The sequence below is a fragment of the Sinocyclocheilus rhinocerous genome, unplaced genomic scaffold (genome assembly GCF_001515625.1).
Source record: "Sinocyclocheilus rhinocerous isolate Xijiao unplaced genomic scaffold, SAMN03320098_v1.1 scaffold1595, whole genome shotgun sequence".
In the NCBI taxonomy this organism is placed as follows: domain Eukaryota; kingdom Metazoa; phylum Chordata; class Actinopteri; order Cypriniformes; family Cyprinidae; genus Sinocyclocheilus; species Sinocyclocheilus rhinocerous.
In genome coordinates this window covers 298,986-314,459 of record NW_015655715.1, presented here as the reverse complement: position 1 = coordinate 314,459, position 15,474 = coordinate 298,986, and the positions used below count along the sequence as shown (strand labels likewise).

Here is a 15,474-nt window from a genome sequence, read left to right as displayed (position 1 = left end):
GCGAGCCCCCTCTCTCGTTGAGAGCTGGGTCTGTGTTCCCTCAGCAAGGTAACTTACTGCTGGCAGTTCCCGTATTGGAACATGCTGTAGGTCCGAGCCTCCCTCTCGTTTTAGAGCTGGGTGTGTTGCTCCCTCAGCTAAGTAAATTATTGCTAGTTGTTTCAGCATTGGGACATGCGGTAGGTCGAGCTCCCCTCTCGTGTGAGAGCTGGGTGTTTGCCCCCTCAGCTAGAGAATGATGTGTTCTCCCGGCGCCTATTTATACTATAGTCGCACCAGTAGTGACGTCATGGGCTGTCGCCGGCCAACGTGTTGTTGGTGTTTTTTCAATGTATGCTTCAGACACGGGTCACGACGAGGCGTCCCCCATAGTGACCCCTAGAGGATGCAGTGTCTCGTTCCCTACTCAGGGAACCATGGTTACATAAGTAACCGGAGACGTTTCTTATCCTTATTGTTCCACCCATCTAGGGCAATATTAAGTATAGAGATTCACAAGTAAAAGCAATCTCTTCCTCAAAAACAGCTTCCAAGTTCCTTTTAATCTCTTGCCAATACGGGGTTAGTTTCTGACATCCCCCCAAAAATATGATAATGGTTAGATTCCTTTTCCCCACATAATCTCCAGCAGCTAGTACCCTTCCCTGGGTGTGTTTTTTGTGTGTGTGTGTGTGTGTGTGATAAAAGAACCTAACTAATAACATTCTTCCAACAAAGGTAATGACATTTTCACTTTTACTTTTGAGAAAACATAAGTCTTGTATTTTCTAACAGCAGGTTAGCTAAAAGTCAAATGCATTTGAATTTATAAAAATAAAAGGAAACGCATATTAACTGCCAATTTCCTAATAACCATCTCTAATAGGAATGCTTTTGAAAAAACACTCAATTGTTGTCTATAATGCTTGGGGATAGTCTGGGTAAGGAACAATACATTTAACAATTAAAAATCTCTATTAGGAAAATCTAATTTAGGAGACACAGTACAACTGTTAAAAAAAGTTATTACAAAAAATAATTTAAAATTCTTTAAAACCTTTAAGTTATTACAATAATTTTGGAATTATTGGGGGAGTGGTGCTCAGTTTTAAAAAATTATCATCCCGAACAAAAAAAAAGGCTAAATCTCAGCAGAGTATAAGAGTCCTAACATGTAATGACAATTTTGTTGGAGGAATAACCAAGAAGCTGAATCAACCTATTTATACAAAACTCAAAACACAATCAACCTAAACAAATATAGCACAACACATATATGTGTTGTTGATTACAGAAGACTGCAATCAAAAATCTGAATAGCAAACACCAGGTTTAATGCAAAGGTAACCACATTTGAGACTTGAGGATACATACCAGCTCCTTACCATCCCAGACTCCAGGAGGGCCCTGTGGATAGAAGGAATATAGTTTTGGAGCCATTTATGAATCCAGGATATCAGTGAATGATCATAAAAGTTCTAAACATTAATACTTACTCTGGGCCCTGCCAATCCTGGCGCACCAACAGGACCTCTCGGTCCACGGCTTCCCTTTACAGCAGAACCAGAGACAGATACTCAAATTTATGATTCATCTATTTTATTTTAATGTGTTTTTGGATTGTTTAAGGTGTATAATGGAATAACATTACATACAGGAGGTCCAACTTTGCCCAGCTCTCCAGGTAATCCATCTTCCCCATCAGCACCCTTCAGTAAAAAAGGAAAACAATTAAAGAGCCTAACTGATAACAAAAGAACAATGTATCAACAAACTCCCCCAATAAAAACTAAATAATAGTCAAATGAAATATTATGCACTTACAGCTTCACCATCCTCTCCAACACCCTGTTAACAAAGTAACAGATGTGCAATGATATAAAATTAGCAAATTAGCAAAGAAAAAAATCAAACAAAGTGTGCATCAGGACTGTATTGCAGCATTGCATCACAGAATGGACTAGAAGGTCATTGGCCTGAACTTTATCAAATTACCTAATGCTTGCAACAGCTCAAAGTGGGTATAGCCATCTTATAATAGATGGTCACTGTTCAAAAATATATATTTATGCATAATAACAAACTAACTGGACAGAAAACATCTCTATTGAGATCTGATTATTCTAGCAGCACACTAAAATGACAAAAGACAAATTTGTTTCAATAAGTGTGAAAAGAATTTGAATCGTTTACTTACAAGGGCTCCCATTGATCCCGGCTCACCAGGTTCACCCTAATAAAGAATAAACGTCAAACCACAGTGACCTTTAATGATTCAGAGTTAATTCTTTAACTTATTCAAATGAAGCATCAGTAATTATAAATTACAGCCATTCACAATAAATACCTAATAATTTAAAAACACAATGTTAATGTGCACTTTCACTTATTATTAAGTGAAAAGTGGAATAATAAGAGGGAGTTTAAAATTACTTTCTGTCCAGGAGGGCCAACAGGGCCAGGGTCACCACGGGGCCCAGTCAAACCCTTAGAAAGACAAAACCATCTATGAGCATGGACTTCACTTTAACTCACTGCAGATCAAATGTCTGTTAGTTTATTCACTGATCTGACAACTGCTGAACTCATGGTAATGTGATATAACTGCAGAATTTCAGAGCTCATTATTTAATTTTGATAATATTGTATGAAACAAATTGCATGAAATTAATTAATTGCCTCAGACACACACACATCGACATCGACAAATTTAAAAAAAAAAATTTTTTTTAAACCAATCTGAAATGACATTTACCAATCCCCTGACTTTGACAAGTAGCAAACCCCGCCCACATTTTCTCTAATATATGTACAGTGGACTGATGCAGGTACCTGTATTCAACAGGAAAACAGGAAACATATCTATATCTATAAATGATAGCCACCAACATAACTTATTTGCATCAGTAATAATACAATACAAGCTTTTATGCAAAAAAAAGAGCAAATATATGCAACCTACAATATCTATTATTGTTATCTACTTCATATATTGTGGATTTGGTATAATTAAAAGTTTTTTTTGTACAAAGTAATGCACAGAAATGCAACCAAAGATATAACATCTTTATATATTGCTGACTTTTTAAAGTAATGCTTACATAATAGGTTACTCTGCAAATTAATCAATCAATCAATCAATAAAAATAAAAAATACAAATAAAAAAATCAGTTATTTTATTTTAGAAAAGAAAAAATATTTTTAGAAATCAGTTATTTTTTTCTTGTTTTCCAGGAAAAAAAAAATGTAAATGTCCTATAAGTAAGATAAACAAGATACATTTACTTTAGAAGCAAAACTGAGGTAAAAAGATATTAAAGCTTGTTTTCATTCCTGCTTTTTTAAAATAAAATTCAATAACCAGTAATATTGTGATATATAATTATAATTAAAATTAATGTTTCAATTTAAATATATTTTAAAATGTATTTTTTTTCCTGTGATGGTAAAGCTGTTTTTTCAGCAGCCATTACTTCAGTCTTCAGTGTCACATGATGCTTCAGAAATCATTCTAATATGATGATTTGGTGGTCAAGTAACATTTCTTATTATTATCAATGTTGAAAACAGTTTTGCGTTAAGCCTTTTACATAAATTATATTGCTAACTAAATTATAAAGTTCAGGGGAGCCACAAAGGAGTTGGTGTACTTCGGTTTAATGCTCAGTCCAGCACACAGTTCAGCTCCCGTGGCTCCGTACTCATACAAAAAGGCCTCTGTCTCCATCAGGAAGCCAATATGGGGCTCTCTCTGCTTTCTCTTTCCTCTCTGGTTCTTTTTTCCATCCAGGAGCTTTTTTTCCCCTCAGTCAGACCCCTCCAATGCAAACTACACTCACAGGCTCTGATGCTGCAAGTGTTACTTAGAAAAGAAAAGCTGATTTTATCCTGGTTTCTAGACCTTTACAAAAAATAAAGAACAAGACTCACATCCGCTCCTGGTTTTCCTGGAAGGCCATTTAATCCATCCTTGCCATTGTCCCCATCAGGGCCCTGCCGGATTCATCAGATTAATGGATTGCAGCACATCATTTCAGCTATGCTGAACTCACTTTTGTCGAGAAAAAGATAAATACTTACTGGGGGGCCATCTGAGCCAGGGCCAGGTCCCCTATCACCCTGAAGTCATACAAAAAACGAACTGAATAACTCAAATAAAAGTCATTATTCGAGGCTACAAACAAATACCAATTGTGTATAGAATGTAAGCTGAGAAATCAGAGTGTCTGAGAAATCAAAAAGTAGATAAAATGATCGATATGCGACTCACATCAATGCCGTCAACGCCATGAAACCCAGCAGGCCCTGGAAGTCCAGGTGGCCCTCTTGGACCAACTGGCCCCCTCTAAAAAAAAATTTCATATAATAATAATAATAATGAATAAAAGCATAAAAAAATCTCTTGTTCAAAATGTATCCTGAAATCCCAGTAGTTTAGTCTTCAGAACAATGGAGTCATTAAAGGTGCGACTGATGCTGTGGTCAGAGGTATCACACTGGCTCTCTTTTATCCTGGGAAACTGATAACAGCTGTGCACACCTGGACCAGTTCACTGAAAATAACTTCCATATGTCAAGCCATGTTCTGGCTCTCAGATACTTGCAAATTCAGACACATTTAAGGAAGAAACTTGGCATCAATTAACACAAAAAATATACGACATACATTTCAGAAATGTGCATATGTGAAAAAAATGTTTTGGTGCTTCAGTGTATATTTTAATAATGTCTGATCAAAACACATTCCTTTTCTGTTTATTAATGTTTCTGTCTCTGTATTTTAGAATTAGATATTTTAAAAAGCATACAGTGACCCAAAACACCTACACAGTCCATCTCTACTGCAAAAGAAAGCCCTTGTTTCCTACCTGCGCAGAGATGACCAGGACTAACTGCAGTGAAATCAGCAGAAGGGACGCGCGGAGGGTCCCGGCGTGCGCCATAGTCACTTTGACGACTCGAAGGAGGCAAAACAGTCCTTTTTAGGAGATTTGTTGGGGTTCACGGGTTTTCTGTCAATATCCCCCAACTAAACCTCCACATCATCTCCCAGTCTCGCGATGTAGTTTTAAAAAGTCATGTTTATTCATGAGCCGTGCTGGGAACTGGAAGGTGATTGGACAGGAGTTCAAAGGTTTGCGTAAAATAGGCGTGGCCACGGCTCTGGGTACCTGCTGTGGGTACCGCACGTAAACAATGCATCTACCGCTGTAGGGTCATATTTTAAGCGTATTCAGTTTTAATAAATTACATTTTATTTTATTTTATTTTTTGCCAGGCTGTCAGTATTTCAAAGGTACAACTTCGTACAAAAATTAAATATGGTAACACTCGTCTCCGCCAAGATTCCATTGTAACTACAATACTGTTTTATGCATAGGAAACATGGTATTGGGGGGCTGTTATCTGAAGAGAAATTAAAACAAGTGAAAATGAAAGCTTTTTAAACTGTTAAACGAGATTCCATATGTTATGGCAGAGATTTTTATATTTACTTTGCAAGGGACAGTAAAAAAATGCTATTAATAATCAGGTAAATAATCGATCGATCAATCAATCATTAAATAAATATGTATAAAAATATAGTGTAGTTAATAAAGTCATTAGAGTTCTCCCATACACAAGAGGGCGCTTTAACCCAGTCATTGAGGCGCTTTCTTACTCTGGCATCTTTGTATTTTGAAAACGGAACCGCCGCCGTTGTCCTGGTACTGAAGACAACAGCCATCAAATCTGGCCCTTTAAAGGTGAGGAAAACAGAAAAAAAACATTGTGCTTTAAACTTCCCGTATGTTTTCTTTTTATATGTTGCCACAACAGTCTTCTTATTTCTGACGTTACACTATTAACGTTGCTTTCATTGAGGAAGTTTAAATAAATATTTTGTTTAGATTTGTTTCCACTCAGCAGATAGATGTCTTCTCTTGAGAAAATACGACGTATTTGACTAATATCGAATATGTTTATTTTGTTAATAAAAAAGATGGAGAGTCTAGACTTTTCTGAGGAGGAGATCCAGCAGCAGTTGGTCTCACTTGGATACAGAAATATTCCCAAACAAAGACTGCGGGAATTCAAGAGAGGTGAGATAATATTTTTAACAGTTTCAAATCTATCAAATCAAATCTCTCTTTATTGTCACACATCGTGTACACAAGTGTACCGGCAGTGAAATTCTTATGTGCAAGACTCTGTGTCATAGCAGGATGTAAATACAATTTACAGTATACGTATAAATAACAATATACACATATGAACAATATACACAGTATGAGTATACACAGGGAATACACAGTATACACAGGAGACTTGCATATGTGTAATGCTTGTATAGACTTAATTATAACTTACAGTGATGTGTTGGTGCTGTTAAGATAGCAGTTGATGTGCTGTACAATGTTTTTGAGCTCAAACCAAATTTCTTAAGTCGCCTGAAGAAGAGAAGAAATTTCAGCCTCATCAGTGCATTTTTTTGTTGTTGTTTGGAACATATCTTGCCTTAAAGTAGTGCTGTCATGTTATAAATCTCCATCAGATCTAGATCAGCTGATTCGTCATGAAAAGTCAAAGAGTCACAGCTCCAGTGAGTGGACTTCTCCAACATCTCACAGCAGCTCCGGCAAAAGTCCACCTGCACTTATTAAAGAAAAGGGTGAGCAGACACTCCTGCTTCATGTGGTGCACTTTCATGTGCCTCTAAAGCATTTTTAACACACTTAACCATCCTACTGATAAACTTGTGTTTCTCCCTCAGTTCAACTGAACAACATCGGCCCCAGTTGTAACTACGTTCTCTTCAACTCCAGCTCAGCAGGGCAACAGAGAGAGGTATGAGTTTTTATGCACCTTAAAACGTATCATAATTTTGTGACTGTGCACACAATATGTATGTCTTCCATATTTTCCATACCTAGATTTTCTTCTCCACATTTAATGAGGATGATCATGGAGACTCTGGTATGAATCACTACTATGATTCGTATTCACGGCACTCAGTTGCTCACAGACCGGCTCGGCCCTCCACAGCACCCAACAGGCTGGAGACAGAGGAAGGACCTTCCGAAATATTTCACTCAGTTTTGGATGGTAGTGAGACAAGTAATGACAGAGAACATCAGGTTCATTTGAAGCCTGTGATTAAAAGAAACGTATTAAGGTAGAGACACAAATGAATTTCTTGATTTGATAGTTGATGATGAGTATAACATCATCATCCATGCAGTAAACATTCTCTGATATCTCATTATATAGGAAGCATCAAGGTCGGTCTCAAGTCTGTGATGAGTCCACACATAGTGAAGATTCTGGTAAGTCCTGTGGTTTTGTTTCATGATAATGTTAAGAAACAACTTACTAAATGCTGCTGTATAAAGTTTATACTGTATACTGCTTACCATTAAAACATCGAATGTGAAACAGAATGCATCATGCAAAAGTAGTATGTTACATTATTGTTACAAGACCTCATCACAATGTTGTCTTCTACAGAATATTCTAGCAAATTTTGTAGGACATTCAATGTAAACAGAAAAGTTGCATGTGCAAAGTATACACTACCATTCAAAGTTATCATTAGGCTGCATTTGATCATATCACCAGTAATATTGTGATATATTATTACAATTAAAATGACTGTTTCTTTTTTAATATATTTTAAAATGTATTATTTTTTGCTGTGATGGCAAAGCTGAAATTTCAGCAGCCATTACTTCAGTCTTCAGTGTCACATGATTCTTCAGAAATCATTCTAATATGCTGATTTGGTAGTCAAGTAACATTTCTTATTATTATCAATGTTGAAAACAGTTTTACTGCGTAACATTTTTATGTAAACACTTTGGATTATTTGAATAAAAGGGTTATTCGGTATTCTTTAAATAAAAGTATTAATTTCTTAAAAGAAAAAAAAAAAAAAACCTTACTGACTCCAAAAATTTGAACGGTAGTGTTCATATTATATCCTGAAATGTAATATGGTATGGTAGAATTCTTTTCTGAACATAGCCATGCATTGTCTTTGCATGCAATGAAACCTCCTATACACCAGGTGGCGCAATTAGCTGCATAAACCCAGTTAAGTTCTTACCAGTAATCTTCTTAGTTACAGTACCCCTCCCTCTCAGCCATCCGCTTTGGCTCAGAAGGGAATTTCATTCTCTTACTGAGGGCTAAAGGAGAGACCTGTCCATCTACCTCAGGATGTATAAAGCTTTTGACAGCCGTTGGGAAAATGAAAGCAGGGACGATGAAGGATCTCTGTCTTCTTCCTCCTCCTGGACAGATCAGGAAAGTGAGGGGGAAGACAGGGACTATGTTAAGAACGAAAACAGAGTGAATGAGAGAAAGCCTGAAGAAGACAGTAAGGATGTCAAAGAAAGCTTTTTAATGGGAAGTGATAAAAAGAAGAGTGTGAAGGAGATGCTTCAAGGGAATGAGTTGGAGAAGGAGAAATATCCTGAGGCAGATGAAGACGAAAGTGAAGTAGAGAGAGAATGTTTCATAGATGATGAAAATGAAAATAGCATAGAGATAATAAGAACAAGGCAAGATAAAGAGGAGGAAGAAAGCAGAGATGAGGAAAAACAGCTTGAAGAAGAGGAGGAGGAAAAAGGAAAAGAGTGAAGAGGAAGGAAGAAGGAAGTCGAGATGAGAAAGAAGAGCTGTGTGAACAACAGAAAGGGAATGAAAAGGAAGAGGAGGATCCAAAAGGAAGTGAAGAGGAAGAGAAAGGAAAAGAGCTTGAAGAGGAAGAAGAACAAAATAAAGCAGAGGAAAAGGAGAGTGAAGAGGAAGAAAAGGGGGAAGCAAGTGATGAAGAGAGCAAGGAAGAAGACAATTCAGAGGAAGAAAAAGTGCAGGAAAGTGAGGATGGGGAGAAAGAAAGAAGTCAATACGAGGAAGAAGAATTTGAGCTGTGTGAACGGGAAAGGGAATAAAAAAAGTAGAGGGAGGAAGAGGATATGAGTGAGGATGAAATGGATAGTGAGGAGGAGAAAGAGCTCTGTCAGTGGAGAAAACACTGAGGAAAACGAGGCAAAAGCCCAAAGCGATGATTCAGAGGGCGAGGAAGATCAGGTGAGCGTGGAGGAGAGTGAAGAAGAAGAGTTTTTTTCAAAAGAGGACTCAGAAAGTGAAGAAAAGTGTACAGGTGAATTTTCAGAGTGTGAGAAAAAGAAAGAGAGTCTCACCAAAGAAGTGAGCACAGGTGGAAGTGGGGAGGAAAACAGTCATGTTTCAGGGCAAGACGAACAAGACGAGGAGGAAGGAGATAATATATGTTGTATACCTGAAGATGGAGAAGGCACTGAGGGAAAAATAGATGGTGGCAAATCCTTTGTGAACAAAGAAAGCATAGGAAACTCTGAACGCAAGAAATCAGAGGAGGAAGATGAGAGAGAGTGGTTTTTCAATGATCCTGTTGAGGAAAAGGAGGGTTGTGACCAGGACATGAAGTCATGGGCAAGTGATGATGACTGTGTTACAATAGCCAGTGGCCATTCGCAGAAAGAAGAGGAAGAGAATTATAACATGATACCTGCTTGGAAACAAGAGTGTGATCATGTACAGCAGATGAAGGAAACAAGAGACATCTATGTTGAAGATTTTCATGAAAGTCTCGGCAGCCCTGCAGCAAGCATTATGGCACGTACAGACCAGACTCGCCTAAAGATGGAGACCCAGAGGAAGTGAAACAGAGACGACTGTACTCTGGGTGGATTAGAAGAAGAGGATGAATCGATCTTAGATGCTCGTGATTATGAGAATGACAGCAGTTTGGCGTGGTTCAGAGACAATCAAGTATTAGAAACATCTGATGGACGAGCTCCTGCAGAATCACCGGATGGTAGTCAAGGTGTAACCGTCTGTAGTGATGACGGCCATCAGTCTCCTGACATCCCAAGCCAAGACCATCAAACCGACCAGCACCAGAGTCCCATAGAGAACGACGCTGGAAACGGAGGCTCTGAAAATGTGGCATATTTCAAAGATGGCTGGGAGAAGGAGGATTTGCGGGACAGTCTTGACCACCCCTATAATTTGAGGCACAGGAGGGGCTGAGTTCAAAGGAGACCTGAGGAGAAACAATACGATGATGGATATGATGACAGCAAGAAGAGGTGGAAGGAGCGGAGAGTCAGAGATTATACTGGCTGCCTTGGTGTGTTATACTGGTTAAAGGGATTTGCTTATTTGATCGTTTTTAGAGGTATGGCTGTGGAGGAAATAGAAGAAAGACGTGCATTTCTATTTTTTTCCATGCATAAGAAAAATTTTCAGAAATTACTGGTTATTTTATGCTTGTACTGCATTAAATATAATAATTATGAGTATTTGTATACTGCTTAGAAGCATGTTACATCCTACATATTTACTATATATATATTTCAGAATATTTAGAAATGTTTTATAAAAAAAAAAAATACAGTAAAAAACAGTACCATTCTGAAATATTACAATTTAAAATTACTTTTATATTTTCATATATTTTAACATTCAATTTATTCCTTTGATGGCAAAGCTGAATTTTTAGCATCATTACTCCAGTCTTCAGTGTCAAGTAATCCTTGAGAAATCATTCTAATATGCTGATTTTTGACATTTTTATTATTATTATCAATGTTTCAATTGTCATCATGCTGCTTAATTTTTATTTATTTATTTTTTGGAAAGCAAGATACTTTTTTCAAGGTTCTTGGATGAATAAAAAGTTTAAAGGAACAGCATTCATTTGAAATAGAAATCATTATAGATGATGCATGTGCGTAATCATATACTTGTTTTGTAGGTACAGTTAGTGAGCTGGAGCAGTGTTTGGACCATATGCAGATCGGTGCATCTCGTGTGCAGTATGACTCAGAGGCTGATGAAACCGGAAGCTATACTGCCAGATCCAGCTCTGTGACGGAGGAACCCGCGAGTGCTTTCCAAGAATACATCAGAGGCATGGTCAGTACACAGACACTTACCAATCTTAAACCGTTTCAAATTTTAAACTTAAATTTGTCCATTCAACAGACACGATCACACAGTGAGAGTGATATCCGACCTCGTCCAAAGTCATGTAAGTCCCATTTTCATGTCTAGTTTCAGTTCATGCCTGTTTCTTTGACCCGTGGTTGTCAGTTTGCATGCATTTACAATCTGATTCTCTTCACAGTTATACGGCAAGTTTTTGATCATCCTCACACAAGGAACTTGAAGAAAACTGATCCAGTGGCAAAGTATGGCATACTTCTATATTAATATACAATCTTCATAAATTAAATAAATGATTCAAGACTGATCATTATGCATTCTGAATGTGTTTGGATCCTTTGTCAGGTTTTGTCAGTATAAGCAGGACTGGGAGATGTTTAAACCTCCAGGAGAGAAGAGCAGGAAGGAACTGCACTGGGCCATTAGGGTATCATTAATCATGTACTTGTTTTAGTAGTTGCTTTAAAAGCTGCATATATATATATAGTTTGATTTATTTTTAAAAATATATATTCTTTTGTTTTTATCCTCAGGAACAACTTATGTATCAGCCTCCACCAGTAAGTTACATACATATACTTTTTTTTTTTTAATTGCCTAGATTCCCTTATTCTGAGTGCTTTTTTCTTGTCTCTATAGCGGAGACCTCAGAAGACGTACATCCCCAACACTTATGTGGTTCCAACAGAGAAGAAGCGATCTGCGCTAAGATGGGAGATCCGACATGATTTAGCACATGGCATTATTCCAACAAAAATCTCTTATCCCTGACAGAGAATCTTCCACCTATGCCTTATCTTTTATTTATGTCTAATGCTATTATTTATTCATGATATTGACATTTTTTACTTCATTGTACATGTGAAATGAGACCTCAAGATCCTTGTTTTTATGAAATAAACATTTTAATTTGAAGTCTGTGCTGTGTTCATGGCAGGTCACTGTATGGGAGTTTGAAGGGATACAGGGGAGTGTAACGCACATCGTGCCAAAGAAGCTTCTTTTCAAGAAATTTTACAGCCTCCAGAGTGAGAACCAGACTCTCATGTTTCAACATGCTGTGGACGTTTAGACCTGTAAAAGCCAAACAATATAATGTTTGTTTTCACAACTCATCAGTATTAAGATCATGAATGAACTTTGATGCAATGGTTTCATTCCCTTATATTTGGTTAAGGGTGCTTTCACATTACAGCTTTTGGTGTGGTCCGTTTGTTTACCTGTGGCTGGAATGATATTCACTGTTTTCAGATCTTCAGTCGCCTTAAGAATGTTTTGAGGGAATTCATCACCTCTGAAATACATGCATGCAAAAAAAAAACTTAAGGACACATGTGTATATCAGGTTGGCAATGACATATGCATCCACATCTGCATGCTTACACATCAACGATGAGGACTGAATCCCCCCACTGCCTGTGTTTGACCAGGTCCAGGAGGTAGTGGGGGTCTGGAGTGGGAATCTCCAGTGAGTCCACAATATAAAGGTAATCCTGGAGAAATAATGACTTTCACTTAGTTTACACTTCATCCAACTTTTATGAACAAAACCAATTTGCTGCCCTTACTGATACTAGAGTATCAGTGTTGTTATTGTTAAAGGTGCAGTAGGAGATCTTGGAAAATGCTAACTTTAGCCTGATAGCACTGAAAGCGAACGTCCCACCCTCCCTGCAATCGCCGTCCAAAGCCACGCCCCCTGAACGCATATACGCTCACAGACCAGAATACCAGAGACGACATTACTACAATAGGCTACATCAGCGGTTCCCAATTCCAGCCCATGTTCCGAAGTGAAGTAAACTTCAACGGATTTCCCCCGCTCAGGGAGTAGGGAGCAATGAACACTGTGTAGGGATCATATCGATCGGAACACAGTTCATGACATGCACGTAGCTCACTTCTAACGAGCTGGCGCGAGGACTAGATTAACCGCTGGGCTACATCATGTGTCATTCACTGGTGAGAAATCTTTGAAAGTACTACAATACCAGGAAGGAAGATCGGGTTGTTGATATTTGTCTGCCATTCTTGCTCTGTCTGCACAGCGTGCGTGAACGCGCTGATGACGTATCCTGTCTGCGCGAACTGGGTGCGCAGAGGTATGCTAATACATACGTTGAGAGGCAGGTAGGAAAGCATATTAAAACGCTCGGACCGAACGTTTTGATTGGACGAACATTTCTTGGTCTTACGCCTTCCACAGAATATATAAATACAGACAAATACATTTAGACCACTTAACTTATTGATTGCTATCGGGATGTGAAGAGACTTTCAACCAGCATAACAAAAAATGTTTCTGAAGACAATCACCTATTGCACCTTTAACTAAAACTATTAAAAATGATTTCCATTAATTGGAATAAAGCTGAAATAAAATATAAATCTTAAGATGAAGAATTACAAATTAGATATTATGCTGTGGCATCTAACTGAAAAAATATAAAAATATAAGTGTATTAAAAAATAAAACGAAATATTTTAATAGTACATAATACTATTAATACTGCAGCACATTCCAAACCAAGCAAAACTTTTATAGTGCACTTCCCCTCACCTGAGCCAGTTTGGCAGTTAAGGCGATTTTCAGTCCTTGCACTCGCACCTTCATGGGCAACATGTAATAATAGCTGGTTGGTCCCCGTGGGCCATGAGCTACTCCTCCTGAACGAGAAAGAGGAGCATTTGTTTAGTACTTTAGTGAGTGCAGTGATAGTTTCATACATCTGTGTGTTTAAGATGAAGCTCAAATCAACAGACTTTATTTTACCTCCTCGCCATATTGGAGAACGAATGCTTCCATGCCGTGCTCGGCCGCTTCCTTTTTGTTTCCATGGTTTCCTGCCTCCACCGCTGACTTCAGCTCTTGATTTGACTTTTGCATGGCTCTACAGTAATCAAATTATGAATGACTGTCATATGCAATGATTCAATTAATATGACTGAAGTTTATAATACATGACTGGGACAGTATCATAAAGGAACAGTTCACTCAACAATGAAAATTAGCAGAAAATTTACTCATCCTCAGGTTATCCAAGATGTAGAAGAGTTTGTTTGTTCATCGGAACAGATTTGGGGAAATGTAGCATTACATCACTTGCTCACTAGTGGATCCTCTGCAGTGAATGGGTGCCGTCAGAATGAGAGTCCAAACAGCTGATAAAAACATCACAATAATCCACAAGTAATCCACACCACTCCAGTCCATCAATTAACGTCTTGTGAATCTAAAAGCTGCATGTCTGTAATAAACAAATCCATCATTAAAGCGTTTTAACTTTAACCATTATTCTTGTCAAAAACCCACAATTCAAAATAACGCTTCTTCCAGTGTAAAAGTTCATCCCCTGTTGTCCTCTCACATTAAAATCCACCAACATATTTGTTTAGAACTGTTTTATTTTTGCTTGTAAACAATGTTTGACCTGGAAACAGCAATGTTATGGATAGAGGACTTGTATTTTAGCCAGAAGCAGTGGTTTAAATTTTAAACTGTCTCAATGAATTTGTTTCTTACAAACAGACAGCTTTTCGCTTCACAAGATGTTAACTGATGAACTGGATTCATGTAGATTACTTGTGGATTATTGTGATGTTTTTATCAGCTGTTTGGACTCTCATTCTGACGGCACCCATTCACTGAGGATCCACTGGTGTGCAAGTGATGTAATGTCAACTTTCTCCAAATCTGTTCCAATGAAGAAACAGACTCATCTACATCTTGGATAACCTGAGGATGAGTACATTTCAGCAAAGTTTCCTTTTTGGGTGAACTATTCCTCTAATGCGCATTACAAGAGCAAAGTTAACACCAGAAAGCATCATGTACACCTCATAGTTACTTACTATTCGTTTGAAATTACGTTGCCAGACCTCTACATCATGAAGAATGTCCAGCCTATTAACAAAAACAAAAACAACCATATATTCATTTGTTTGCAACTTAACTCCAGCCTAAAAATACTTCATAGAATTAAATGACAGGTACCTGACAGGTACTGAGAAGACATCAGGGTGTAGGTCAACCACACCAAGAGGTTCACTGTCACAGCTTCTCAAAGACTCAAGCCACATCTGGACAGGTGCCAGGTGAGCTGGGATAACAGCCTCACATCTGCGAAGCACTGGAAGATCAGAGGCCGACGGAGAAGCCCTCTCTACAGCAAGAGTTCACACATCTTTAGTTCACTGATACGTCATATCCTTTGACAATATTAACGATATTAAAAAATAATGTAGGTTCTCCATCCGTCATTTGTTTGAATAGCTTTATAGATCACAATAGAAAGTTCACAGTTTTATTCTGGCAGCAGTTTTGTAACTACGGTAGGCACTTACTTACCCTTTTAACAACCGTTCTTCCACATATCGCTAACGTAGCACGAAACATGATGAGGGCTAATTAAAATAAATAAGAGCACCGCGGTTATAATTTCAGCTTCTTACATGATTGGTTTCCGTGTCAGAAGGTCGTGATGGTGTTGTGCTCTGTGCGCACGCTTCCGTCGCTC

The 15,474-nt window shown here is 37.9% G+C and overlaps 3 protein-coding genes across 4 annotated transcripts in view; 1 reads left to right on the top strand and 2 right to left on the bottom strand.

Annotated features, from left to right (window-relative positions):
- The window catches only part of LOC107718896 (collagen alpha-1(IX) chain-like), a 14,960-nt gene extending 9,893 nt beyond the window's left edge, over positions 1–5,067 (bottom strand). The window contains exons 1-10 of the mRNA XM_016526152.1: positions 4,849–5,067; positions 4,251–4,325; positions 4,061–4,099; positions 3,911–3,973; positions 2,413–2,466; positions 2,177–2,212; positions 1,804–1,827; positions 1,635–1,688; positions 1,476–1,529; positions 1,354–1,386 (exon numbers count right to left, since the gene is read on the bottom strand). Of these exons, the coding sequence (XP_016381638.1) occupies positions 1,354–1,386; positions 1,476–1,529; positions 1,635–1,688; positions 1,804–1,827; positions 2,177–2,212; positions 2,413–2,466; positions 3,911–3,973; positions 4,061–4,099; positions 4,251–4,325; positions 4,849–4,923 (507 nt within the window). The 5' untranslated portion in view covers positions 4,924–5,067. The remainder of the gene's footprint in view (positions 1–1,353; positions 1,387–1,475; positions 1,530–1,634; positions 1,689–1,803; positions 1,828–2,176; positions 2,213–2,412; positions 2,467–3,910; positions 3,974–4,060; positions 4,100–4,250; positions 4,326–4,848) is intronic.
- Positions 5,068–5,627: 560 nt separating this feature from the next.
- LOC107718881 (hydrolethalus syndrome protein 1 homolog) lies at positions 5,628–11,839 on the top strand. 2 transcript variants are annotated; one of them, XM_016526121.1, is made up of 12 exons: positions 5,628–5,727; positions 5,964–6,063; positions 6,516–6,632; positions 6,735–6,808; positions 6,895–7,136; positions 7,232–7,287; positions 10,767–10,927; positions 10,997–11,042; positions 11,139–11,202; positions 11,303–11,384; positions 11,491–11,517; positions 11,597–11,839. In XM_016526121.1, the coding sequence occupies exons 2-12, from the start codon at positions 5,964–5,966 to the stop codon at positions 11,726–11,728; spliced, it is 1,101 nt and encodes a 366-aa protein (XP_016381607.1). In that variant the 5' UTR covers positions 5,628–5,727; the 3' UTR covers positions 11,729–11,839. The 2 variants fall into 2 exon arrangements, with proteins under 2 accessions (XP_016381607.1, XP_016381609.1); XM_016526123.1 differs by having other exon boundaries at positions 11,303–11,398; positions 11,597–11,741.
- Positions 11,840–11,843: 4 nt separating this feature from the next.
- Positions 11,844–15,330, bottom strand: LOC107718895 (39S ribosomal protein L4, mitochondrial). The gene is made up of 8 exons (XM_016526151.1): positions 15,318–15,330; positions 14,952–15,120; positions 14,810–14,861; positions 13,731–13,848; positions 13,518–13,624; positions 12,341–12,450; positions 12,178–12,251; positions 11,844–12,031 (listed from the first exon to the last, which is right to left on the bottom strand). Exons 1-8 carry the CDS (start codon positions 15,328–15,330, stop codon positions 11,886–11,888), a joined length of 789 nt encoding a protein of 262 aa, XP_016381637.1. The 3' UTR covers positions 11,844–11,885.
- Positions 15,331–15,474: the final 144 nt, after the last annotated feature.

Bases quoted from the DNA above. Each gene is read 5' to 3' on its own strand.
- LOC107718895 (XM_016526151.1), bottom strand. The intron at 12,252-12,340 runs GTAAGCATGCAG...CATGTATTTCAG, and splicing joins TCAGTCCTCATCGTTGATGT to AGGTGATGAATTCCCTCAAA. The intron at 12,032-12,177 runs GTAAACAAACGG...TGGCTTTTACAG, and splicing joins GAATATCATTCCAGCCACAG to GTCTAAACGTCCACAGCATG.
- LOC107718881 (XM_016526121.1), top strand. From the start codon at position 5,964: ATGGAGAGTCTAGACTTTTCTGAGGAGGAGATCCAGCAGCAGTTGGTC. The intron at 6,809-6,894 runs GTATGAGTTTTT...TTCCATACCTAG, and splicing joins CAGCAGGGCAACAGAGAGAG to ATTTTCTTCTCCACATTTAA. The intron at 11,518-11,596 runs GTAAGTTACATA...TTGTCTCTATAG, and splicing joins TTATGTATCAGCCTCCACCA to CGGAGACCTCAGAAGACGTA.